This window comes from Larus michahellis, chromosome 1, assembly GCF_964199755.1.
Source record: "Larus michahellis chromosome 1, bLarMic1.1, whole genome shotgun sequence".
NCBI lineage: Eukaryota > Metazoa > Chordata > Aves > Charadriiformes > Laridae > Larus > Larus michahellis.
This window is the reverse complement of record NC_133896.1, coordinates 215,147,553-215,172,015: the sequence shown is the minus strand read 5'-3', so window position 1 is coordinate 215,172,015 and position 24,463 is coordinate 215,147,553. Positions and strand designations below refer to the sequence as shown.

Sequence of the window (24,463 nt, the reverse complement as noted above, 5' to 3'; positions counted from 1 at the left end):
TATCGGGGGGGGTGGGAAACGAAATCTATGGGGATCCTGATGCCTTTGCTTCCCCGCAGGGTTACATGAAGCCACTGAAGCAGCCAGAGAACTCGCTGTTGTGTGACCCATCGCTGGTGGACGAGATCTTCGACCAAATCCCCGAACTGCTGGAGCACCACGAGCAGTTCCTGGAGCAGATCCACGACTGCGTGCAGAATTGGCACGAGAAGCAGAAAGTGGGCGACCTCCTCGTGCAGTCAGTAGGTCCTCGGGGGGGTGGATTTTCCCTGGGGAACCCAGGCGCGCCCGCTCTCGGGCATGGCCCCAGCAGGAGAAGTTTTGGAGCAGGAGGCAGGGAAGTGATTAAAGGACGGGCCAAACACGCCTGAGATGGAGAACAGGAGACGATCTCCAGGCCTGCCGTCTGCTTAGCGTAACGGCGGGGTGTTGCGGCGACCGGCTGGGTCTGCAGCTCCGCATTTCTGCCTGGGGAGCAGAAATGTCAGGGCTGAAAAATCGAGGGGGGCGGGCGGCAGGCGAGCCCTGCCCGAGCCAACCCAGAGCCAGGATTAACCCTTGGGACAGCCTCTTCCAGCCTTGCCCAGGATGTCCATGCTGGACCTATCCCTGTTTCTGCCCCCCCCACACTCTTTTCCCTTCCCAGTTCTCCAAGGACGTGCTGGTGAACATCTACTCTGCCTACATCGACAACTTCCTTAACGCCAAGGATGCCGTCAGGATCGCCAAGGAAGCCCGGCCGGCATTCATGAAGTTCCTGGAGGTGGGTCCTGGTTCCTCTCCCCATAGATGTTGGCCAAGGTCCAGAACCATCTGCAAGGCTGCTGGTGAGGTGGGATGGGGGTTAATGGGCGTAAACTGGTAATCTATGGTCAGGCAGGGTTTTTTTTTTCTCCCCACCTTCTTCTTGGTTTTATTGCGAAGGTTGGGATGAACTGGAGTCGCTCTGGATGGTGTAAAAAGCAGTCTTCCTGACCCAAACGTGTGTTGCTCCGGTTCCTGGGCTGGTGGCACACCGGGTCCCTGCTGTGTCCCACCTAACGGGCCCATCCTTGTCCCCCACTGGTGTTTTGCAGCAAAGCATGCGGGAGAACAAGGAGAAGCAGGCTCTGTCCGACCTGATGATCAAGCCGGTGCAGAGGATCCCACGATACGAGCTGCTGGTGAAGGTGGGTGTGGGCAGCGGGTGCAGGCAGGTGGGTGTCTGTGCCATGCTGGGAGCGGGTGAGACCATGGCTCCTCCTCACCGCCACGTAATGGGAGCTTTTAGAGGTCTCACGCCTCTCCTGGCCCCTCTTCCCATCCCTTGACACAAAGTTGGTGTCCATGGGCATGCACACAGCTCTGCCCTCCTAGGGATGGTCACCCTGAGGACTGTCACCCTGCTGTCCTCCCCAGCATGTCCCTGTGGGTGTACAGTCCCCTTCCCCTCTACCTTTCTGCTGGGAGGTTGGATATTGCAGTGCCATTTTGGGACCAGTCGCACTGCCACCCCTCTGTGCCTCAGTTTCCCCATTCCAGGGTCAATCCCTGGTGTTCAGGCTGGTGGGGATGCGCATTCAGAGAATCACAGAATGGTTTGGGTTGGAAGGGACCTCCAAAGATCATCTAGTCCAACCCCCCTGCCACGGGCAGGGACATCTTGCACTGGACCAGGTTGCTCAAAGCCCCATCCAACCTCACCTTGAACATGCCAGTGATGAATTTCGGGCGTCCACGCAAGGTGACGATGTGCTCTCAGGAGCTGGTGGCCTCTTTAGAGGTGGCAAAGACCAGGCTGGTGGTGGCCAAAGCTCAAGGCTTCATTTCTTTGCAAAATCTTTCCTGCATGGGGCTGCTTTCCATCCCCAGCAGCCAGACCAGCGTGGTAGGTCTTTTGCTTGGGGGTGTCATGGCATTGCCAATGCCTGGCCTTTGCCCAGGGTGACGTCTCGACTGTGTCCCCGTGGTAGGACCTGCTGAAGCACACGCCAGAGGACCACCCCGACCACCCTTTCCTCATCGACGCCCAGCGCAACATCAAGCAAGTGGCTGAGAGGATCAACAAGGGCATGAAGAGCGCAGAGGAGGTGGAGAGGAACGCCCGGATCGTGCAGGAGATCGAGTCCCACATCGAAGGGATGGAGGATGTACGTACAAGGGTCTTAACACGGGGGTCAGTCTTTTCTTCTCCCCAAAATGCAACTATTTCTGCTCTTTCTGGGTCACCCCAGTCTGGGCCACTTATTGTCTCCTCTGGGTCCTGCCTTCCCCATCATCACTTGGCCTTGGTGGGCTCCTGGGAGTTTGGGAAGGGGCTGGAGTGCCAGTCCTGAGCCGGGGGGGCAGGCTGCAGGGGCAGGGACAAAGCTCACGAGAGTCCCCATTCCTTTCTCCTTGTCCCCACAGCTCCAGGCCCCGCTCCGCAGGTTCCTGCGACAGGAGATGGTCGTGGAAGTGGTAAGAGCAGGGCGGTCCCTTGTCACCATTAGGGCCATGGGACCACGCAACGGATGGGGCAGTAGGAGGCTATGATTGCGGGTCATGGGATGCCTGTGTGCCCATGGGAGGCTACTGATGGATGGATGGATGGATGGATGGATGGATGGATGGATGGAAGCTGCATCAGGGGAAGTTCAGATTGGACATTATGTAAAGGTGAGGGTCGTTGGTCACTGGAACAGGCTCCCCGGGGAAGTGGTCACGGCACCAAGCCTGTTAGATGATGCTCTTAGTCATACGGTTCCGTGGTAGGTAGTCCTGCAAGGAGCAGGGACTTGGGCTCAATGATTCTTACGGGTCCCTTCCAACTTGAGATATTCTATGATTCTATAAGGATGGACAGATGGATGGAAGAATGGATGGATGGAAGGATGGATGGATGGATGGATGGATGGAAGGAAGGATGGATGGATGGATGGATGGATGGAGGATGGATGAAAGGATGGATGAAGGGAGGGATGGAAGGTTGGAAAGATGGATGGACGGATGACAGATCAATGGGGACAATATAAAATTCCCCAAGTGTGTGTGGGAAGATGAGATGTGTTTTGGAGCAGGCAGGAGGCAGGGAGAGCCCGCAGCAGCCCCAGGCCAGGGATGGATAGGGAGGCTGGAGGTGGAGACCGTGGGGGTCCCAGTGAGCCCATGTCTCGTGTTGCCATGGCCCTGGTGCTTCCCCGTGAGTGGTTTTGCCTGCACGGCACCCAAGTCCCCTTTCACCATCAAGAGGACACGACCGGTCCCCATGCAGACAATGGCGTGTGGCCCGTCCCACCCCGCAGCCTCCGTGTGCCAAGGCAGTGTGTGGGGAAACTGAGGCAGGGACCATTCCCAGCACTGGCAGTGGAGGGTGGGGGGGACCGCACATTAATCCCTTGGTGTCTCCCACCACTCCTCAGAAGGCGGTGGGTGGGAAGAAGGACCGCTCCTTCTTCCTCTTCACGGACCTGCTGGTGTGCACAACCTTGAAGCGCAAGTCGGGCTCCCTCCGCCGCAGCTCTATGAGCCTGTGAGTACCACCTAGAGGGCACCCACCATGATTAACCCACGGCATTAGGGCTGTCCCCACCGGCTGGGCTGGCTTTAGGGTGCTGGGGACATGGGTGCAGCTCAGCCATCCCCCCCAACCTGGCAGGTACACGGCAGCCAGCGTGATCGACACCGCTAGCAAGTACAAACTGCTCTGGAAACTGCCACTGGAGGATGTGGACATCGTCAAAGGTCTGTCACCACCTGCTGGAGTGTCCTATCCCAGCCCAAACCCCATCCCTCACCCCTGGGTGCTGGGCAGAAGGTTCCCTGCGTGACGACGGGGAGGAAGAGGTTAACGCCATGCACGTGTTCCCACACAGGTGCCTCACAAGCCACCAACCGGGAGAGCATCCAGAAAAGCATCTGCCGCCTGGATGAAGACCTCAGCACGTTGGGACAAGTCAGCAAGCTGTCGGAGACCCTCAGTTTCCCCCACCAGGTATGGGAATGATGGCCCCAGTGCTGTCCCCTGGCTGGACACATTCCTCATGGGACCAACCAGGATGTCCTTAGCGGGAGGGAGAAACTGTGGAAGAGCTGGTGGCCATGAGTGTCCTCAATGGACCCAGATGTCACCAGTCCTAAAGCCACAAGGGGCGTTGTGGCAGCTTCTGAAGGATGCTTTGGGGCGCACAGGGTCAGCATCACATGATGGCCCTGGTGCTGTCTCCCAGACAGACACCTTCCCCAGGGAACCAACTGGGAATGTCCTTGGTGGGAAGGAGAGCCTGTGGAAGGGCTGGTGGCCATGAATGTCCTCTAAGGGCCCAGATGCCACCAGCCCCAGCACCACAATGGGGTTGGGGCAGCCTCTGAAGGATGCTTGGGGATGGACAGGGGCATCATCACGCATGTGGCTGGTGGTGGCCCATCCCTGAGAGCTGAAGCATTGTCCCCGTCCCCAGAGCCTGGATGACGTGATCAAGGACCTGATGGCCGCCATCCACCGTGAGCTGGCAGAGAAGCAATCCCTGTCCTTCAGCATGGCCTTCCCCCCCAACAAGGTGGAGCTCAGCACCACCAAAGCTGATGGCACCGAGTCCTTCATCTTTGAGTTCCCCAACCCTGATGCCCGGCTTGGCTTTGAGCAAGCCTTCGAGGACGCCAAGAAGAAGCTGGGTAACTCTAGGGACCAGGGAGTTGGGCAAAGTGGTGGGCTTGGCATCATACCCCTGCTTTTGTAGACCCCTCTTCTCCATCACTTCTTCATCCTCCAATTTGATTTTCCCAGCTTCCAGCAAAAACTGCCTGGACCCAGAGTTCCTCAAGGCCATCCCCATCATGAAGACGCGGAGCGGGATGCAGGTACTTGGTGGCTGGGTTCAAGCATCCCAGGGGAGCGGCAGTTCCTCTCCATCCTGATGGACTTGCCACCAGATGCTGAGAGCTCCTGCATCATTCCCGAATGACCCAACTCATCCCATCTTTTGTTCCTTTGCAGTTTTCTTGTGCTTCTCCCAGCCACGGCAGCCCAGAAAGCTCCCACGAGGTTTGGGTTTGCAACAGCGATGGTTACGTGGGGCAGGTTTGTTTGCTCAGCATCCGTAAGGAGCCCACGGTGGAGGCGTGCATCGCCGTCTGCTCCGCCAGGATCCTCTGCATCGCCTCCGTGCCCGGTCTCAAGCGGGCGTATAGGTAGGACATTCCCACCGGCACCGCGGAGCCGGCGGGCATGGGGCGATGCTGGAGCTGCTTCTTTCCCCCCTCCCCTCGTCACGGCAGGGAGCGTGCCGAGCCGGTGGGCAGCCCCTCCTCGGAGCCGATGCCGGCGCAGCCAGAGGATGCGGGGCCGCAGCCGTGCCTGCACATCTCCATCTCGGGTTCATCGCTGGAGCTCTCAGAGCCGGTCGACGGTGGCAACAGGGAGCTGGTGCCCTTCGATAGCGATGACACGGATGATGAGTCTTCACCCAGCCCCTCGGGGACGCTGCAGAGCCAAGCCAGCCACTCCACCATCTCCTCCAGCTTCGGCAGTGAGTCCCTGCTCAGCAAAAAACCACTTATTTTCCCGAAATCATAGAATCATAGAACGGTTTGGGTTGGAAGGGACCTTTAAAGGACACCTAGTCCAACCTCCCCTGCAGTGAGCAGGGACATCTTCCACTAGACCAGGTTGCTCAGAGCCCCATCCAACCTGGCCTGGAATGTTTCCAGGGATGGGGCATCTCCCACCTCTCTGGACAACCTGGGCCAGTGTCTCACCACCCGTAGCATAAAAAATGTCTTCTTAGATCTAGTCTGAATCTCCCCTCTTTTAGTTTAAAACCATTACTCCTTGTCCCATCGCAACAGGCCCTACTAAACTGATGGGCAGCTCCATTGTTTCAGCCACTCCACCTTGCATTCCTCAAGGAATTCCTCAGCTGGAGGCTTTTGAGCCTACGAAATACCGGGAAAAGGGATGTTGGGGGGCATCAGTCCAGCCCAGTAGTGCTGGGACGGGGTTGGTGGCTTTGGGTAAAACCTGGTGGGTTTGAGGCCACCAAAGCACCCCTACGTCCGCCCTCAGGCTTGACATCACAAGGGGACCCATGGTGCCTTCCCCATCACTTTGGTGGGTGTCAGGTAGTCCTATTCTGATCCAGATCCTGTCTCCTCTGCAGATGAAGAGATCCCGAGCTGCAAGGAGGCAACAGCGGAGACGACGAGCTCGGAGGAAGAGCAAGAACCTGGCTTCATGCCCATCACTGGCACCTACGGCCAAAACCGGCATGGCGAGAGCCCCACAGACGGGCGAGCCCTGCGCCGTTCCAGCCGCGGCTCCTTCACCCGGGGCAGCCTTGAGGACCTCCTCAGCCTTGACCCTGAAGCCCATCAGAGCTCCATGTGGTTGGGCACCGAGGATGGCTGGTATGTCCCCAGGATTGGGGGGACACACACGTGGGGTGGATCCTCGTGCCAGGTGAGCCTCAAGCTTTGCCCTTCTCCTGCAGCATCCATGTGTACCAGTCCTCGGACAACATCCGTAACAGGAAGAACAGCATGAAGATGCAACACGCTGCCGCAGTCATGTGCATCTTGTAAGCAGGGAAGATTTTTGGCTCCGGGATGTGCGCAGTGAGGTGGTTTGGGCTGGCTGAGTGGGGCTCTGCGACCGGTTGTCCAAGGGTTATTCTCCCCGCAGGTACCTGGATAACCAGGTTTTCGTGTCGTTGGCCAACGGGGAACTTGTTGCGTACCAACGGGAGGCAGGTGAGGCCAGATCAGGGGCCATCAAAAGGCGCTGGGGGAGTTAAATGCAGCCCCAAAGTGGCAGCTGTTGGGTGGGTGCTTGGGCAGCCCCCCTGGGGAGGGATGCTTGGGGTGCCAGCGTCTTCCCTGCCTCCATGGGAAGGGAAGGGACATCCCGCAAGCGATGCTGAAGACCCCAAAATCAGAGCCAGGAGGAGACGTGCATCCTCCTCCTCATCCCTGCCCACTGCTGGCATCCTCTGGGGACATTGGCTCATGTCCCCTCTAAGGGGGGACCTGGAGATGGGCATCTCCAGCCACCACATCCCATCGGCCGGGTCAAGATGGTTTTTTGGGGGGATGCTTTAACTATCCACCTCATTCCCACCACCCTCACAGGCCGCTTCTGGGACCCCCAAAACTCCAAGTCCCTGTCCCTGGGCTCACCGGGGAGCCCCATCACCAAGATGGTGGCAGTGGCAGGGAAGCTCTGGTGCGGCTGCCAAAACCGGGTCATCGTCCTCAACACCACCACGTTGGCGCAAGAGGTACGGCGGGCGATGGCGGGAGGTCGGGGGGACGGGGGGACGGTGTTGGGCATCGGTGGCATCATCAGTGGCATCGCTGTGGCTCTCTGTCACCTGCAGCACACGCTCCAGGTGGGACAGGACGGTGGGCGCAGCGTCACCTGCATGGTGAGCGCGGGGACCGGCGTGTGGGTCGCGCTGCAGAGCAGTGCCCAGGTCCGGCTTTACCATGCCACCAGCTACGAGCAGTTGGCCGAAGCGGATATCACCCCCCCGGTACACAAGATGCTCGCCGGTAAGTCCCACCGGTGGCAGGTCTCCGGTGGGTGCCCATCGCCGTCTCGCATGCCCATCTCCCATGCCTTTGAAAATGCCATGTCCCGCAGCATCCAGCACTGGAAAACTGAATATCTCCTACATCCCCACCAGATTCAGGGAAGGAGATCCAGTTTGTGGCGCTCATGGGGTTCATCCTCAGTGTTACACAGCTGCATAATCCCGCTGGGAAATAGCGTACATGGATAACCCCCTGCGGAAACAGGGCATCCCTTGGGCATCAGCATAATCCAACAGGGAAACAGGGAATCCCCTGGATGGCTTCATAATCCCACGCAGGGATAGGGCAGACCCCGGGCGTCTGCATAATCCCACATGGAAACAGGGCGAACTCCGGGCGTCTGCATAATCCCACGTGGAAATAGGGCAGCTCCTGGGTGGTGGCATAATCCCATACAGGAACGGTGCAGCTCCTGGGCATCTGCATAATTCCATGGGGTAATAGGACATCCCCTGGGTGGCTGCATAATCCCATGCAGGAAATGGGCAGCAGCCCATAGGCATCTGCGTAATCCCACATGGAAATAGTGCAGCCCCTGGGCACGTGCGTAAATCCACGTAGAAATAGGACGACCCTTGGAGCAGCTGCATAATCCCATGGGGTAATAGGACAGCCCCTGGGTGGTTTCATAATCCCACACAGAAATAGGGCATCCCCCTGGGTGGCTGCGTAATTCCAGGCGGAAATCAAGCAGAGCCTGGGCAGCTGCATAATCCCATGTGGAAATAGGGCAACCCCATGACAGCTGCATCATCTCACCGGGGAATAGGGCATCCCCCGGATTGCTGCATAATCCCATGTGGAAATAGGGAAACGCTTGAGCATCCGCATAATCCCACAGGGTAATAGGGAATCTCCTGGGTGGCTTCATAATCCCGTGTGGGAATAGAGCAGCCCCTGGGTAACTGCATAATCCCAACGGGAAATCAGGCAGCCCCATCTGGCAGCACCCAAGGGTGCTTTTTACCAGCCAGGGGAGTTGTGGGGTCCCTTCCCTGCATCCCACGTCCGCCAGATACTCCTGGGAACGGAGACGGGTGGCATCGGCGGGGTGGACAGCCCCATGCCAGGCAAGCAGGGCCGCTGACGGCCGGGATGCTCGACAGGTTCGGATGCCATTATCCGGCAGCACAAGGCAGCCTGCCTGCGGATCACGGCTCTCCTGGTGTGCAAGGACCTGCTGTGGATCGGGACCAGCGCCGGCGTGGTGCTGACCCTCGCTGTCTCGGCCAAGGCGGCCCCGGCCTTGGTGGGGCTCTCCCAGGGTCACACCGGCCACGTCCGCTTCCTCACCGCCATCGAGCTCCCCGACGGCTTCGACCTCCTCTTCCCATTGCCGAGGGAGTCGGGTAGGTGGGATGATAGCGGGGGGGAAAAGACCCAATCCTGACCCGCTCCATGGGGGGCTGGATGTTTTTTATGCGGCTGGGAATGCTGTCCTGCTGCTGGATAACCGGGAATAGCTTTGAAATGTGGTCATCAGTATCCCCGCTCCATCCTTCCCTTGTTAAAATCCAGGGAGAAAAACCTGGGAGGGGGGAGGGGGGAGAGGAAATTGGATGCTAAATCATCCCGTCCCCCCCAGGGGTGGGGGGATCACTCGGGGGACCCCAAAGTTCCCCAGGAGACCCTAATTCCCATGGGGAAAAACCATCGGAAAGCTACGTGCTGAGTCTCCCCCAGCCCAGCTCTGAGGTTGGGGTGGGATGGGGAGAAGGCAGCGATGTTGGGGGGAAGGTGGTAATTTGGGTGGGAGGGGCTAATTTGGGGTGGGAGGAGATTTTGGGGGCCAAGATGTGGCATCTGGGAAAGCGGTGGTGACATTTGGAAGATGCCGGTGGGAGGATACTGGGATGATGCTGGTGGGATGATGCTGGTGGGATGATGTTGGGGTGATGCTGGGAGGGTGCAGGTGTGAGGGTGATGCTGGAATCATGCTGGGAGGAGGATGCTGGGGGGATGCTGGTGGAATGCTGCTGGTGGGATGATGTTGGGATGATGCTGGGAGGATGCTGGTTGGAAGGATGATGCTGGGAGGATGATGCTGGGAGGGTGTTGGGAGGATGCTGATGGAAGGATGATGCGGAGATGGTGCTGGTGGGATGCTGGGAGGATGATGCTGGTGGGAGGATGCTGGTGGGAGGATGTTGAGAGGATGCTGGTGGAAGGATGATGGTGGGAGGATGGTAGGAGGATGCTGATGGGAGGAGGATGCTGGTGGGATGATGTTGGGGTGATGCTGGGAGGATGCTGGTGGAAGGATGATCCTGGGATGATGTTGGGGTGATGCTGGGAGGATGCTGGTGGGAGGATGATGCTGGGAGGGTGTTGGGAGGATGCTGGTGAGAGGATGATGGTGGGATGGTGCTGGTGGGAGGAATGCTGGGATAGTGCTGGTGGGATGTTGGTAGGATGAGGCTGGTGGGAAGATGCTGGTGAGATGATGCTGGTGGGAGGATGTTGGGATGATGTTGGGATGGTGCTGGGAGGATGCTGGTGGAAGGATGTTGCTGGGAGGGCGCTGGAAGGATGCTGATGGGAGGATGATGCTGGGATGGTGCTGGTGGGATCCTGGTGGGATGGTGCTCATGGAAGGATGCTGGGAGGATGCTGGTGGAAAGATGATCCTGGGAGGATGTTGGGAGGATGCTGGTGGAAGGATGATCCTGGGAGGATGTTGGGAGGATGCTGGTGGAAGGATGATCCTGGGATGGTGCTGGTGGGAGGATGCTGGGATGGTGCTGGTAGGAGGATGGTGGGAAGATACTGGAGTGATGCTGGGGTGATGCTGATGGGATGCTGCTGGGATGATTCTGCTGGATGATGCTGGTTGGATGATGCCGGTTGGATGATGCTGGGATGATGCTGCTGGAACGATGCTGGGATGATGCTGGTGGGATGATGCTGCTGGAACGATGGTGGGATGATGCTGACGGGGAACAGGGGAGCCATGGGGGGCCATCTTACAGCACGTTGGGGTTCTGCTCTTGGCAGGGGCCGAGAAGCCGAGCGAGGCAGAGAAACGAGACCCCTCGCGGCCCCGTGCCCCCGCCCTCACCCTCTCCAAACCCAAGATGCTGGTGATCAGTGGGGGGGACGGCTACGAGGATTTCCGCCTGACCAGCAGCAGCGAGACGGTGGGCCGGGACGACAGCACCAACCACCTCCTCCTCTGGAGAGCCTGAACGGCTGCGGCCCCCCCCAGGGCCATCCCGGCGAGGAAGGGGGGTGCTGGCCCCCCTTTATGCAGACGAGGGGGGTCCCGACCCCTGTCCCCACCACCCCCAGCCCCAGCGCCTCTCATCTCCAACCCGGCTGCTCTCTGTGTGCTCGGGGTTGGGGGGGATGAGCCCCAGTCCCCCCACCATCCCCCCAGCCATTGCACCAGACTGGGAGGGGGGGGGACACAATGACACCGCTTTTGGGGTGTGGAGAAGATTGGGTGGGAGGGTGGGGTGCATTCGCTTGGGAAGGCGCTAACGAAGGAGGAAGGCGTTAACGAGCATCCCTGGGGACCGGCCGGAGGATGCCGTACAGGAACCTGCCTTGCTCTCCGGTTTTGTGTGTGCCTGCTTCGGGGTGGGGGGGGGGGTCACGGCGCTGTCACCCCCCCATCCCGTCTCCCGGGACCCCCGGCCACGCCGTGGGACCACCCCAGGGACAATACGCCCGTGGTGTCCCCCCCGCCCCGGGCCTCCCGCTAACCTGCTCGCTCCATCGCCAGCACCCAGATAGCTCTGTTTGTTTGTTCGTTTGTTTTAAATATATATATATTATATATATAAACATCCTTATTTATTTGGGGGGGGGGAGGTTGAGGGGGGGGTTCAGGTGTATCATCACATCTCTGCTCTGGAGTTGTGGGATGAAAACCTTCCCGGTTCATCGCCCCGAGGCAGAGCTGGACCCCACTGGTGGAGCTGGACCCCGCGGGGATGCTCGTGGAGGGGGGAAGCTGACGGGGGTGGGGGGGGGGGGGGGGAGGGAGGAAACTGGGGGATTTCCCCCCCTCATTTGTGTGATTCCCGTGGGATTTCACAGCTTGGGGGGCGGGATGAAGCCACCACCGACTTCGGAGCATCCTCTGGATGGAAGCAACCACCTGCTCTGCATTCCCCTGCCAGACACCAGGGATGTCCCCCCACCCCTAAATTGGGGTGACGGCGGTTGGGACCCTAAAAATGAGGCTTTCCTGGACCAAACTCCCCAATTTGCCCGTTTCCCGCCCCCCCCCCCCCCCCCCCCGCCATTTTCCTGCTTTCACCCCCCGGTCTAGGCAAGGCCGGTGCTCACAGCCCAAGGCACCCTGTTGTCCCCAGGGGAGAGGTGACAACCGCAGTGGCAGGGGTGACCCGGGGTGTCCCCCTCCCCGCGCAGCCCCGTGGTTGCTGCCTTCCCACGTCCGTCTGCCCACCCGGGGGGGGGCGTGTGTGGGGAGGATGCTGTAATTGGGATAATGAGGATATTTTGGGATATTTTGGGAAGCGGGGGGGTGTGGGGGGGTGTGGGATTTTGGGGCCTCTCTTGTCATTAAAGGTCACCCGTCGCAGAACGAAGCCGGCGTGGTCTCGTCCTTCGCTTCGGGGGGAGAGGGCGATTTTCGGGGGGTAAAAACCCACCGCGATCTTATTTTTACCCGTTTTGCCCCAAAAAAAACCCTTCGCGGGTGGGATAAACCCACCCCAAATCCTCCCCCACACACACACACACCCCCCCCGCGGCTCCCGCCGCGCCCGGCAGGTGGCGCTGTGTGCGGCGGGGCCGGGGGGGGGGCGATGGGGAGGGGGGCTGACGCGGGAGGGGGCGTGGCGAGGGGCGTGGGCTCACGGCGTGACGTCAGGGAAAGGGGCGGGGCGTGCAGGAGTAAGCGCGCCGGCGGGTTCATTCATAAGGAGCAGGCGCGCTCGGCGGGGCGGTCCCGAGGGGAGCAGGTAAGGGGGGGGTAGAAAAAAAACCCCTTTCTGTCCATGGCGGGGGGGCTCATTCCGAGCTGGGGGGGCGGCTCGGGTCACTTCCCCTTAATTGATTATTTCCTCTGGGTTTGGGGTCGCCGCAGTTTCGGGCTGTGCGAAGGAGGGGTGATGCTTTTTGGGGTGCAATTTAAAAAAAAAAAAGAGGGGGGGGATGTTTATTGCCTTGATCTTATTCTGAAGAGGGGCGGGGGGGAGCTTCGCCTTGGTGCTGCCTGAAGTTGGAGACAGACCACCCCCCACCCCCCACCCCCCCCCGCCACGGTGTTGGCTCCGGCTGCTGCAGAGCGAATGTAGGTTAAAATAAAGGGGGGGGGGGGGGGAAAGTAGGTTAAGGAAAACTCAGCGGCTGCTGCCTGGAAAAAAGAGCTAGGGACCGTGGTGGGGGTTGATTTTGGTTTTTATTTTCTTTAATTATTTTTGCTGGAGCTGGAAAAATCACAGGGCTCCCAGCCGAATAACCTGCACCAGCCGGGATGCTGCGGTGAGGGGCTGCACCCCAAAATAGGGCCGGAGCGTGCCGCTGCCTGGGATTCGCATCCCAGCGATGCCTTTGGGATCATTTGACTTTAATGTTGGATTTTTGTGACGGTTCGGCTGTTCCTGCAACAGACCCCCCAGCTCCGCAGGGGCCCGGGGGGATGCGATAATGCTGAATTTTGCTCCATCTGCCGGACAATCCCCCCCCACCTTGTCCGAAGCCGTCTCCAAGAACTGTTCCCCAAAGTGTTTCTGAACAGTTGCTCCTTTTTTTCCCCCATTTATCTGCAGGAGCCATCGGCTGAAACCCTCTTCCCCCGTAGGGAGGGGAAGCCCTCGCTGGAATCCTGGCCGGCAGCCTTGGGTTACGGGCTGTGTTAAGGAGGGGGGGGAATAAATGGCTTGTGTGATCCGATGGGATTTGGAGGGGGGGGGGGTGTGTACCAAAATCAAGTCACCTTCCCCAGTGCGTTTGCATCGACGCGCTGGCCAAGTCGGGGTACGGGGCTGGTGGAGGTTGGGATGTCCTCAAAAAAGCAGCCGGCTCTGGCGCTGTTTGGGGTTATATTTTGGTTTCTTCTGGTTTTTGGTTGGCACCATGTTGGGTTTAGTTTTGCCCGGAAGCTTCAGGGCTTCTCTCTGCTGTGCCAGGGCATCCCTCCGTCACCAGCTGCATCACATGGGACATCCCTGAGCTGCCCCCAAAAATGGGTGCTGAGTCCCGGGGTGGCCGTGACCAGGCAAAATGCCAGTGACAACCAGGAGCTGGCACTCCCTGGTCCTTGTACCTCCTACGTCCCCATGGCGGACCTTGGTCATCTAAGGGAAGTCCTTAATCCTTGGATTAAGTTTGGCCTCAAACTTGCTGTAGCTGAGGCCAGTCCTTTTCCTGGTGGGATTTAAATCCATTTGTCTTGAAATGAGGAGCTGGGATGTTCTGGCAACATGGGATGCGTGGGCTGTGCCAACCCGTGGCATCCCCTGGCCACGGCTCGTGGTCCCCCAGCCATGGTGGGACCTGCCCATCCCCTTCCAAGGCCACCGCGGCTCCTTCCCCGGCAGAGCAGCACCCCAAACATCTCAGGGTGTCCCGAAGGTGCTGCTATTAAAGGTTTGAATACCACCATCCCAAAGGACTAAAATGCTTCATTTTTGGCTTAAACTCGAGTTTTATTACAGGGTGGAGGGTTTGCATTGGCTTCACCCTCCCTCCGCGACCGAGGGGCACATTCCAGGTGCGATTCGGGAGGTGTCCCCATGGGATGCTATCCCCCCTGAGAGGATGCTTAGCGGGGAGGTGGCTCATGGTGGGGTTCAGGCTGGCCGGGGCAATGGTGGCAGCTGGCTCAGCCCCCCCCGCCTCCCAAAAAAATTCATGGGGTCCCAGCTCGGCGCGGACGCTGCTAGTGAAGATGGGGCTCGGTGGCTCTTGGTTTGGGGGTGCAGCTCCTCGGGAGGGGAGAAGGTCTGGTTGGCTTCCTGCTGGCACCCTGATGGGGTGCTCCCTAACTGGGAGCTACTGGGAGGAACTGGAGCACGGAGGATGCTCATTTTGGGCCCTGCCATCATGTCCCGGCCCATGTCCTGTAGTAACCTGGCTCAGCCCCCCAGCATCCCCCCTCCCAAGTGTAATTAGCTGCACATCAGGCCATTGATGCCGGCCACTAATTAAGAGAAACTCATCACGCAAAAGCGGTAACGAAGCTCTGCCGTGGCTCTCAGGGGACTGTGACGACCGGGGGGGAAGTTTCCCTGTGGGTGGCATAGGCTGGATCCGGGTTGTTATTTATTTTTTCCTCCCTTCCCCTGTCCTGTCAGCATTGATTTTAATTTTCACAATTAATTGCTGAGCCCGAAGAGGGGGCATGAGCCTGTGGGAAACACCTTTTGTTTCGCTTGATTTTTTTATTTTTTTTTTAATTTAAATATATTTCTTTTTTTTAGTGACTTCATTTCCTTGTGGCAGATGCCTAAGGATTTCCTCCGGGAACAGGAAAAACCTTTATTTAGCGGTTTTTAGCATCATCTGCTCCTTCCCCTGCTCCTTGCACGGTTGGTCACGACTCCGTTGCAGGGTTGGTCCCTCTCTGATTTGGGATGGAGTTGGGATCTGCAAGGGAAGGGGGTGATGCCAGGCATCCCATAAAACCCCTGAGAAAACTTTTGGGGGGATGGCGGAGGATGCCTGCTGCGGGGATATTTAAGCAGATGCCTTGGAGCATCCCACTGGGGGGAACAGGGCCCCCAAATCGCTTCTCTGCCAGGATTTTCCCTGGATGGTGACCCCGGTGCTCCCTCTTGGGCAGGTCTCCCCTGGCGATGAAGAGGAGCGGGATGCGCTGGTGGCTCGTCACCGTCCTGGGGGTGAGTACGGCATCGTCCCTCCCGTCCCATCCCTCTGTGTCTCTGCTTTCGGCTCCTCCAATGCTCCAGCCCATCCCAGCATCACCAGCCCAGAGCCACAACTGGGCACCCCAAAATCTTTCTCATCCGGAAACTTGCAGCCCCAGGGGATGCTCGCTTTGGGTCGAGGGTGTCTTTTTTTTCCCCAAAAGTTCTTTCTCCTCCTTTTCTCTCCCTCCTTAAAGCTTCTTCCAGGGCAGGGGGTGATAGGGAATGTGCCTTCTCCATCACTGCTCCCCTCGGGGCCACGCTATTGTCCCACGTTCAGGAGATGCTCTTGGGATGGGCCCCAGGTACCATCACAGCATGGCAGGGTTGGAAGGGACCTCTGGAGACCATCCAGTCCAATGCCCTGCCAGAGCAGGGTCACCCAGAGCAGGTGGCACAGGAACGCGTCCAGACGGGTTTGGAATGTCTCCAGAGACGGAGACTCCACCACCTCTCTGGGCAGCCTGTGCCAGGGCTCTGCCACCCTCACAGTGAAGAAGCTTTTCCTCATATTTAGATGGAACGCCCTGTGTCCCGGTTTGTGCCCGTTGCCCCTTGTTGTCCCGTCCCCAGGCACCACTGAGAAGAGTCTGGCCCCATCCTCTTGCCCCCTGCCCTTTAGCTCTTGCTGAGCATTGATGAGATCCCCTCTCGGTCTGCTCTTCTCCAGGCTGAACAGCCCCAGGGCTCTCAGCCTTTCCTCAGCACAGAGATGCTCCAGCCCCTCCGCATCTCTGCAGCCTCCGCTGGACTCTCTCCAGCAGTTCCCTGTCCTTCTGGAACTGGGGAGCCCAGAACTGGACCCAGTGCTCCAGCTGTGGCCTCCCCAGGGCAGAGCAGAGGGGGAGGATGACCTCCCTCCACCTGCTGGCCACGGTCTTCTTGATGCCCCCAGGAGACCATTGGCCTTCTTGGCCACAAGGGCACATGGCTGGCTTACGGTCATCCTGTTGCCCACCAGGACTCCCAGGTCCCTCTCTGCAGAGCTGCTCTCCAGCAGGTCAGTCCCAACCTGTCCTGGTGCGGGGGGTTGTTCCTCCCCAGGGGCAGGACCCTACACTTGCCCGTGTTGAGCTCCATCGGGTTCCTCTCCACCTGCCCAGGTCTGGCTGGATGGTGGCACGGCCTTCTGGTGTGTCACCCACCCCTCCCAGTTCTGTGTCACCAGCAAACGTGCTGAGGGTGCACTCTGTCCCCTCACCCAGGCCGTTGATGGAGACGATGGCTTTGCATTCACCACATTGCTGGCGATGGGTTTCCATCGGCCGTGGTCCATGTGACAGTTCCGCATCCATCACGTCGCTTGCTCTCTGCTTCTCCCGCAGGTGCTGAGCGGACCCGGCACAGGGGCCGGGAGCTGCGGTCCCCGGGAGCACGGGACGCCGGGATGCCCGCCCGGAGAGGAGCCCACGGGGGTAAGCCATGCCCACCCACGGTACATCCACCCCGGACCCAGTGCAGGGTCTGACCATCGCTCACTTCCCCTTCCCTCCGTGCAGGCGTGTGGCTCGGCGCAGGGCCCGGTGGGGACATGCCGAGCTTGTCCCCCCGGCACCTTCTCTCCGGGGGACGTATCCTGCTCCACTCACACCCACTGCCGGGCCAGGAACAGGATCCTGGTGGCACCCGGGACGGCGGTGACCGACAGCCACTGCGGAGCCTGCCTGCCGGGGTGAGCCCAGCTCGGGGCGGGGGGGATGCTGCAGACCCCCAGCCCTGATGCCGCTCATGGGCCCTATCCTGACCCTCCCCTCCCACCCTGCAGGTTTTACAGCCCTGAAGGGGAGAGGGAGCCCCGGGGCCGGTGCCTGCCCTGTGCCACCGCTCCCCGCAGCACTCCGGGGTGCCCAGGTGGGTGCTTGGGCTGGAGGTGTCACCCATCGCGGGTCATGAAAGAGCTTGTGCCAGCGTTCGCCCTGGGGACGCCGCGGGATGTGTCCCCCTCAAGACTGGGGGTGACGTCCTGCTGGGATGTGGCATCTGAGATGGTCTTCACTCGTGACATGAGTGGTTTCTGCTTCATTGGGGGCCAACCCTGCAGTGGGGCTACTGGGGAAAATGGGATTTAATCCCAACAAAACCTCTTTCTGAGCCTGATCCAGTGCCTCCCCCCCAGGCCGGCGACGAACCCGCAGCCCCAAAACACTGGGCCGGCCGGCGGGGACCAACGGGACACGGGTGACCCTGATGGGTGAGGAAGAGGAGGAGGCAGCGGCGGCGGCGCAGGCGGCCGTGCTGACCATCGTCCCGGTCTTCTGCGCCATGGGATTGTTGGGCATCCTGGTCTGCAACCTGCTGAAGAAGAAGGGCTACCACTGTACCACCAGCAAGGACCCCCAGCCTGGGGGCACTGGTGAGCCTCCGTTGTGCCACCGGCACCTTCTGGTGATCCCGCGTCCATCCCACATCCAGCTCGCCTTGCTCAGCCCATCCCCGTGGCTTCTGGTCCTCATTGTCCCAGGCATGCCCCACCTTGGTGGTGGTGGTGGGGGGGTTATCCCCCATCACTGAGTCATCCACCCCCCCCCCCCCCCCCAACTTCTGCCTCCAGGTCCCAGCTCCATCTACCAGCTGGAGGACCCCAACGAGGACACCATCGGGGTGCTGGTGCGGTTGATCACTGAGAAGAAAGGTCAGGGGGGGCCTCTTGGGGTGGGGGGGTGACACAGACTGGACCCCTGTGACACCCCCCTCTCCCCCCCCGGTGTCCCCCCACCCATAGAAAACGCCGCGGCGCTGGAGGAGCTGCTGAAGGAGCATCAGGGCCAACAGGCGATGCCACCACTGGGTTGCACCCCCCCAAATAAGTAAGACCCCCCACCACGGCTGCACCGAGGACCCCCCCCAAGGTGGGACCAATCCCATGCTGATGTTATCTCCCCCCTCGTTCCCAGGCTGCACCTCCTGCCTCAGTTTCCCCCAGCCTGCCGGCACCAGCAGCACCTCCACACCGTGCAGGGGCCGGCCCCGTGCGCCCGCTGCAGCCAGAAGAAGTGGCCCGAGGTGCTGCCATCCCTCAGTGCCACCAAGGTCCCCAAACCCGCAGGTCGCCCCGGTGAGATCACCATCCTCTCTGTCGGCAGGTAAGTGGTGACCCCAACCCCCGGCGTGTCCCCCCTCTCCATGGGGGGGACAAGTTGATGTGATGCTCCCCCTCCCCCCAACAGGTTTCGGGTGTCCCGGATTCCCGAGATGAGGAGCGAGATGGGGGGTGAACCCCTTCGTGGTCCCCTCCCCGCTGGTAGCGGGATGCGGCCATGGGATGGTTGAAAAGCACTGATGGCCCCCCCGAGGTGAGAGGGTGCAGAGGGAGGGTGGTGGGGAGCCGCTGGGGGGGGGTCCTTCCTGGGGAAAACTGGGACTGCTGGAGGGTGGAGTGTTAACTCTGAAACATAATGAGGGCACCTGGTGATTTCTAAGGCTAGAGCAGCCCACCACCCCCAGACCTCTTCCAGCAGCCGGGGCGGGGGGGGGGGGGGGGGGGGGGTGTGCTTAAAAAAAAAAAAAAAAAAACAAAAAAACCCACAACTTCAAGAATTGAGCTCGAGGGGGTTTGGCGAGTTGTTCCCTCCCGCTTTTCCTCCCACCCACCACATTTAAGGTGCTCTAGGGGGTTGGGGAGTGGGTGCTGCTGGGGCTGCAGGGCTGGGTGCTGCTTTGGAGGGGGGGGCTGTGGTGGCATGGAGCTGGTGGCCCCTGCGCAGACACCCTGGGGTGCCCTGCGGCAGTGGGTGCCCCCGTCCCCTGTGTACCTGCCCGCTCGCATACAGCTACACCTATACACGCCCCTCGAGCACGCTAACGGCGCATACGCAAATGCCCGCCCAACCCTATACAACATATCTGCATACATTTGCATGTATAGTCACATGTCCGTATACGCACAAAAGGCTACGCATGAGCTGGGGGACAGCGAGGGGACAGCAAGGCAGGATGGGGTTGGGGGGGGGGCATCACACGCCGCGGGGTGCTGCGGGCTCGTGGCAGGGCCTGGCACGGGGTGACACGGGCGGGAGGGGGCTGCTGGGTGACTCATGGGCAGCTGCAGGGGCGCACGTGCCCTCACACACCCCCACACACCCCCCCGAACAGGCCACACTGGCAGCCACGAGTACCCGTGCATGGAAATAGGTATGTGCACGCATGTAGAGATGCGCACACACTGCTGAACACGCGCACCCCCACCTCTGCACACATGCACATGCACCTATGTACGTGTATGCAGGCACACGTGAACACGCACCTGGCGCTCTATAAGTGTGTATACACGTGTGCGTGCACACACGCAGCCCTCCGCACACCTACACACACACACAAGCATGGACAAATGCGCATAAATGCACGTGCAAACCCACCTCGGCATGTATACACGTATGTACGTGCACACGTACGTACGCAGTCCTGCGCCCGCGGAGCTCGACGAGCGTGCACACAGATGCGCACAACACCTGTTCGCGCACCGCTGCACACGCGAACGCGCATGGATGAACACGTGCGCATACAAACCCACCTCGGCATGTGCGCACATACGTACGTACGCGTACACATGTGTGCAGTCATGCGCGCACGCAAACACATCCCCTGCTTGCACGTGGAGCTCTGTAAGCGTGCATACGTATGCGTGCGCACACGCATAGACACCTGCTTGGGCACTGCTGCACACGCATGCACACACACACCCACATCTGCACACACGTGTGCACATACACACGTTTGCAGCGACGCTTACATGCAAGCAGACCCACACGTGCGCCGGGGAGCTCCGTAAGTGTGTGCACACGGGCGTGTGCACTGCACACACACAGGTGTGCACGTGTGTGCGTGTTGACACACTGCCGCGCAAGCACATAGACATGCGCACGCGTGAGCATTTGCATACATGCACACGGGGACCCATCTCTGCACATACACGTGTGCGTGCATGCGCACACACGTAGAGTTGCACATGGGTGCAGACACACACACACGGGGCTTTAGAAGTGTGTCCACACACGCACCCCTTCACACGCATATAACACATGCATAAATGCAAATGCACACGCTCCCCGCACACGTACATTCATATGTACAAGCACACCCATGTACGCAGTCCTGCACGCGCGCACGTGGAGCTCTGTATGTGTTCGCACGACACCTGTTCGCACCCCGCTGCACACGCGAACACATGCATGAACATGTGCCTATGCAACCCCCCCCGCACACACAGGCGTGCACGTATGTACATGCACACACAGGCGCGTGCAGTCACACAGGTGCAAACACACCCCCGCCTGCACAGGGAGCTCTGTAAGCGTGCGCACACACACGCACATGGCACCCGTCCACACGCGGCACCCGTCCACACGCGGCTGCATGCGCGACCGTGCGCAAACACGTGTATAAACGCACGTGAATAACCCCCTGCACCAGGACAGGTTGGGGCTGACCTGCTGGGGAGCAGCTCGGTGGAAAGAGACCTGGGAGTCCTGGTGGGCAACAGGATGACCATGAGCCAGCAATGGGCCCTGGTGGCCAAGAAGGCCAATGGTCTCCTGGGGGGCATCAAGAAGAGCGTGGCCGACAGGTGGAGGGAGGTCATCCTCCCCCTCTGCTCTGCCCTGCCCTGGGGAGGCCACAGCTGGAGCACTGGGTCCAGTTCTGGGCTCCCCAGTTCCAGAAGGACAGGGAACTGCTGGAGAGGGGACAGCAAAGGGCTACCAAGATGCTGAGGGGACTGGAACACCTCTCTGATGGAGAAAGGCTGAGGGAGTTGGGTCTCTTCAGTCTGGAAAAAAGACGACTGAGGGGGGGCCTTATCAACACTTATAAATACTGAAAGGGTGGGTGTCAGGAGGATGGGGCCAGGCTCTTCTCAGTGGTGCCCGGGGACAGGACAAGGGGTAACGGGCACAAACTTGAGCACAGGAAGTTCCACCTAAACATGAGGAGGAACTTCTTTCCTGTGAGGGTGGCAGAGCCCTGGCACAGGCTGCCCAGAGAGGTGGTGGAGTCTCCGTCTCTGGAGACATTCCGAACCCGCCTGGACGCGTTCCTGTGCCACCTGCTCTGGGTGACCCTGCTCTGGCAGGGGGTTGGACTGGAGGGTCTCCAGAGGTCCCTTCCAGCCCTATGAGTCTATGACATGCATGCCCATCTCTGCACACAGCCATGTATGAACATGCACATACGCGAATGCAGTCACACACACACACACACACACACACACACACAGGTGTACACCCCCTGCCCTCCCTGGCACCCCCTACTGCCCCGTTTTGCATCCACGGGTGCCCACCACCGGTCACAGCCTGCCAGCCCATGGGAACACGTGGTCACCCCCTGCCAGGGTCCCGGAGCCACGGCAGCTGCCTGCCCTGCCTTCACCTCTGCCCAGCTGAGCCCGCCCAGCGCGTGACAGCGATGGTCAGTGCCAACTGCAGCCCCCCAGCACCCTCAGGGGCCATCGCAGACACCGTGTCCCCTCCAGCTCCCGTCACCCCGGGCTGTCCCCAACCATTTGGGGACACCTTGACCTTGCTTAGCCTGCGGCCAAATCCTGCAGGGGCTCGGTGTCCTTATGGGGGGCCTGGACCAGCTGCAGCGGGTGGGGACACCTGGGGGTGTGGGGACAACCTGGGTGGCTGCCCTTAGCAGGAGGAGTTGTTCCCTCCAACATGGGATGTCCCTGGGTAGTGACAGCCACCGGGGAACTTAGCCCAGGGAGTGACACTGAGTGGCTCCTGCCACCTTGGGTGGTGCAGAGGGTCCAATCCAGCCTCACCCAGAGCTGTGGCCCATCCCTTGTCCTCCACAGCTGGCATCTGGCCTGGGGGCTGCCTCGGGGGGGCGGTGACACCCACAAAGACCCCATGGGCAGGATGAAGGACATTGGGGACCACATGAAAGCCAGTCCCACTTAGTGCCATGAAGCTCTAGAGGTGGCAGCTTGGCTTCTGCTCCTGCCACCAAGGTGTCCACCGGCAGCACAGCAAATCCAACGTCTTGACCAACTGGTGAGAAGGATTCCCCATCCCCGAGGTCCAGCGGTGGCCTGATGGAGAGCATCTCCAGGAGCTGCGACACCAGAGCACAGCTCCATCAGAGGCATCATGCAACAGAGGATGTCATGCAGCCAGGATGCCATTCCATGCTCACCTTCTGGGTCTGTTGAACTGAAGCCTCTCCAGGAACATCATAAGCTCTTGATTTCCCTCCATCGCCACGTGCCAGCACTCAACATCACAGGCTAATGACGGTCTCTGGATCATGGGACAACTTCCACCTTACCAACAACCCAAATGGGGCATGGGTTGGTCTGGCCAAAGCTGGTTTCCTGCATCCACATCTCCTCTCTCCAAAGTCTCAGTCATCCCAGAAGACCATGGTGGTGATGCTCTGCTCGCCATGAAGATCACACACTCCGCTTCCCGTCGGAGCTGTTTGTATAGGATCACGTTGGCTTGGCCACGTCGAGGTCAATGGGACAACCCACTCAAGGTTGGGTTGGAGACCCTCAAGCTCCACCACCAACCTAAAAACGGGTTTATGGCCGGTCCCATTCACTTCTCCACCACATCACCGCGCCAAAAAACCAACCACCAAACCCTCTCGGGCTCTTTTATTTATTTTTTTTTTTTTTGGAAACATTTTAATAGTTATCGAATGTTCTACATCTTACAGTAAATATCATACAGTTACAAACTCTTGGCTGAAATCTGTCAGGGAGATCACGACCTGATCTTCAGAACCAAAACCAGAACAGAAAACAAACTGGGGAGGGGGCAGAGAAAAAACCCAAATTTACGCTTCAGATGGACAAACCGAGGCTGTGGGGCTTTCCAGGGCATCAGTTCAAGGCCATGTTGCCTACACACCTTGGAGACTTAAGACTTGGAAGACATGGTTACTCTTGCATTTTAATTTATTTTTTTTTTCTTATTTTTTTTGTATTTATTTTTGCTTAAGAGGTCCAATAATATTTGAAAAAACCCAGCTGGCCTGGCCGTCGAAATGAATTAAAAAAATTAATTACGGAGAAAGACGGGGGGGGGAACCCGGTGGGGATGGGTGCTATGGGGATGGGAGGGATTGGGTGCGATCCTGCACCCTTGCTGTCTCCTTTTCCCTTCCTCCCTGTGCTCCCCGCTGCCTGCTGACCCTGCGGATCGCTCCCTCATCCTGAACCCCCTTCGCCCCAGGAAAAACCCAGCCCCCACCCCCACCTCCACCCCCACCTCAGTCCCAGCCCTTGCAGGAAGATGCAGCCTTGCTGCAAGTGGCCGCGTTGCAACAGGATTTTTTTTCCCTACAAACAGCACAAGTGAGCATTTCCAACCGGGAATTGCTGCTGCTCAACCACATATTTTTGCTATTCCTGCTTTGCAAACATCCCTGTAACAGGTTATTTTACCCGGTTACTAAGGAATCTGTAAGTGCCACGGTGAAACACACCAGAAAAACACCTTTTCCAAGCTCTCCTTCCTCCCAAGCTCCATAACAAGGCTTTATTTTCCATTTTCTCCCTATGGGAATGCCAGCACACAGCAGAGAAAATATCCAGAGCCTGATCCTGCCGACAGCCCAGCGCTGATGGCAAAGCAAAGGGAAGATGGGCAGAGGGTCACCACGTTTTGGGGATGATAGATGCTCAGAGGGCCTGAAAAAATTGACAATTAAAAAAAAAAAAAACAAAACCAACCCCAAAACCTGGATTTATGGGAATCCAGTGGCTCTTATTGCTATTGTCGGGTGGTTGGGTTTTCCTATCAAAAATAAACCCCCAAATGTGGTTTTTCTCCCGGTCTCACACCCTCCGGCTGGGTACCACATCATCCCATATCCCCTGCGGGGCTGCATCCGCCGGGATGCAGGAGGGGAGGGAGGGGATGGCAGAGAGGAGGGAGTCTCTCCGGGAAGGACCAGATTCAGCAGGACGGCTGGGCGAAAAACCTGATACCCTGAAAACATCCATCATTAAAACAAGCCCCCCCCCCCCCCCGAAATAACACTTTGTGGTAATTACATCTTGAAACTGCAAAAAGCTGGACTGGGTTATTATCATTCCTAAAAATACCGGAGCAAATCCTCGCCCGGAG

At 59.2% G+C, this 24,463-nt stretch overlaps 2 protein-coding genes across 4 annotated transcripts in view; both read left to right on the top strand.

The window, feature by feature from the left end:
* ARHGEF17 (Rho guanine nucleotide exchange factor 17) overlaps positions 1-11,358 on the top strand; it is a 39,554-nt gene extending 28,196 nt beyond the window's left edge. For both annotated transcript variants that reach the window (XM_074572279.1, XM_074572280.1), the window contains 19 exons: positions 60-242; positions 647-763; positions 1,077-1,169; positions 1,953-2,129; positions 2,389-2,439; positions 3,381-3,490; positions 3,617-3,702; positions 3,834-3,952; positions 4,419-4,632; positions 4,745-4,818; positions 4,955-5,148; positions 5,236-5,486; positions 6,117-6,363; positions 6,447-6,533; positions 6,638-6,705; positions 7,084-7,232; positions 7,332-7,506; positions 8,655-8,897; positions 10,543-11,358. In XM_074572279.1, the coding sequence (XP_074428380.1) occupies positions 60-242; positions 647-763; positions 1,077-1,169; positions 1,953-2,129; positions 2,389-2,439; positions 3,381-3,490; positions 3,617-3,702; positions 3,834-3,952; positions 4,419-4,632; positions 4,745-4,818; positions 4,955-5,148; positions 5,236-5,486; positions 6,117-6,363; positions 6,447-6,533; positions 6,638-6,705; positions 7,084-7,232; positions 7,332-7,506; positions 8,655-8,897; positions 10,543-10,733 (2,829 nt within the window). In that variant the 3' untranslated portion in view covers positions 10,734-11,358. The remainder of the gene's footprint in view (positions 1-59; positions 243-646; positions 764-1,076; positions 1,170-1,952; positions 2,130-2,388; positions 2,440-3,380; positions 3,491-3,616; positions 3,703-3,833; positions 3,953-4,418; positions 4,633-4,744; positions 4,819-4,954; positions 5,149-5,235; positions 5,487-6,116; positions 6,364-6,446; positions 6,534-6,637; positions 6,706-7,083; positions 7,233-7,331; positions 7,507-8,654; positions 8,898-10,542) is intronic.
* Positions 11,359-12,359: 1,001 nt separating this feature from the next.
* Positions 12,360-23,396, top strand: RELT (RELT TNF receptor). 2 transcript variants are annotated; one of them, XM_074572254.1, is made up of 11 exons: positions 12,360-12,479; positions 15,305-15,362; positions 16,715-16,804; positions 16,889-17,061; positions 17,155-17,240; positions 17,506-17,742; positions 17,941-18,021; positions 18,112-18,196; positions 18,284-18,472; positions 18,557-18,682; positions 22,339-23,396. In XM_074572254.1, exons 2-10 carry the CDS (start codon positions 15,318-15,320, stop codon positions 18,657-18,659), a joined length of 1,089 nt encoding a protein of 362 aa, XP_074428355.1. In that variant the 5' UTR covers positions 12,360-12,479; positions 15,305-15,317; the 3' UTR covers positions 18,660-18,682; positions 22,339-23,396. The 2 variants fall into 2 exon arrangements, with proteins under 2 accessions (XP_074428355.1, XP_074428354.1); XM_074572253.1 differs by having other exon boundaries at positions 12,387-12,479; positions 22,183-23,396.
* The last annotated feature ends 1,067 nt before the right edge of the window (positions 23,397-24,463 follow it).

What these genes read in the sequence shown, in the direction of transcription:
- RELT (XM_074572254.1), top strand. Translation starts at nt 15,318, where the DNA reads ATGAAGAGGAGCGGGATGCGCTGGTGGCTCGTCACCGTCCTGGGG. An exon ending in CCGGAGAGGAGCCCACGGGG is followed by an intron (nt 16,805 to 16,888) that starts GTAAGCCATGCC and finishes CCCTCCGTGCAG; the next exon opens with GCGTGTGGCTCGGCGCAGGG. An exon ending in CCCCCAGCCTGGGGGCACTG is followed by an intron (nt 17,743 to 17,940) that starts GTGAGCCTCCGT and finishes TTCTGCCTCCAG; the next exon opens with GTCCCAGCTCCATCTACCAG.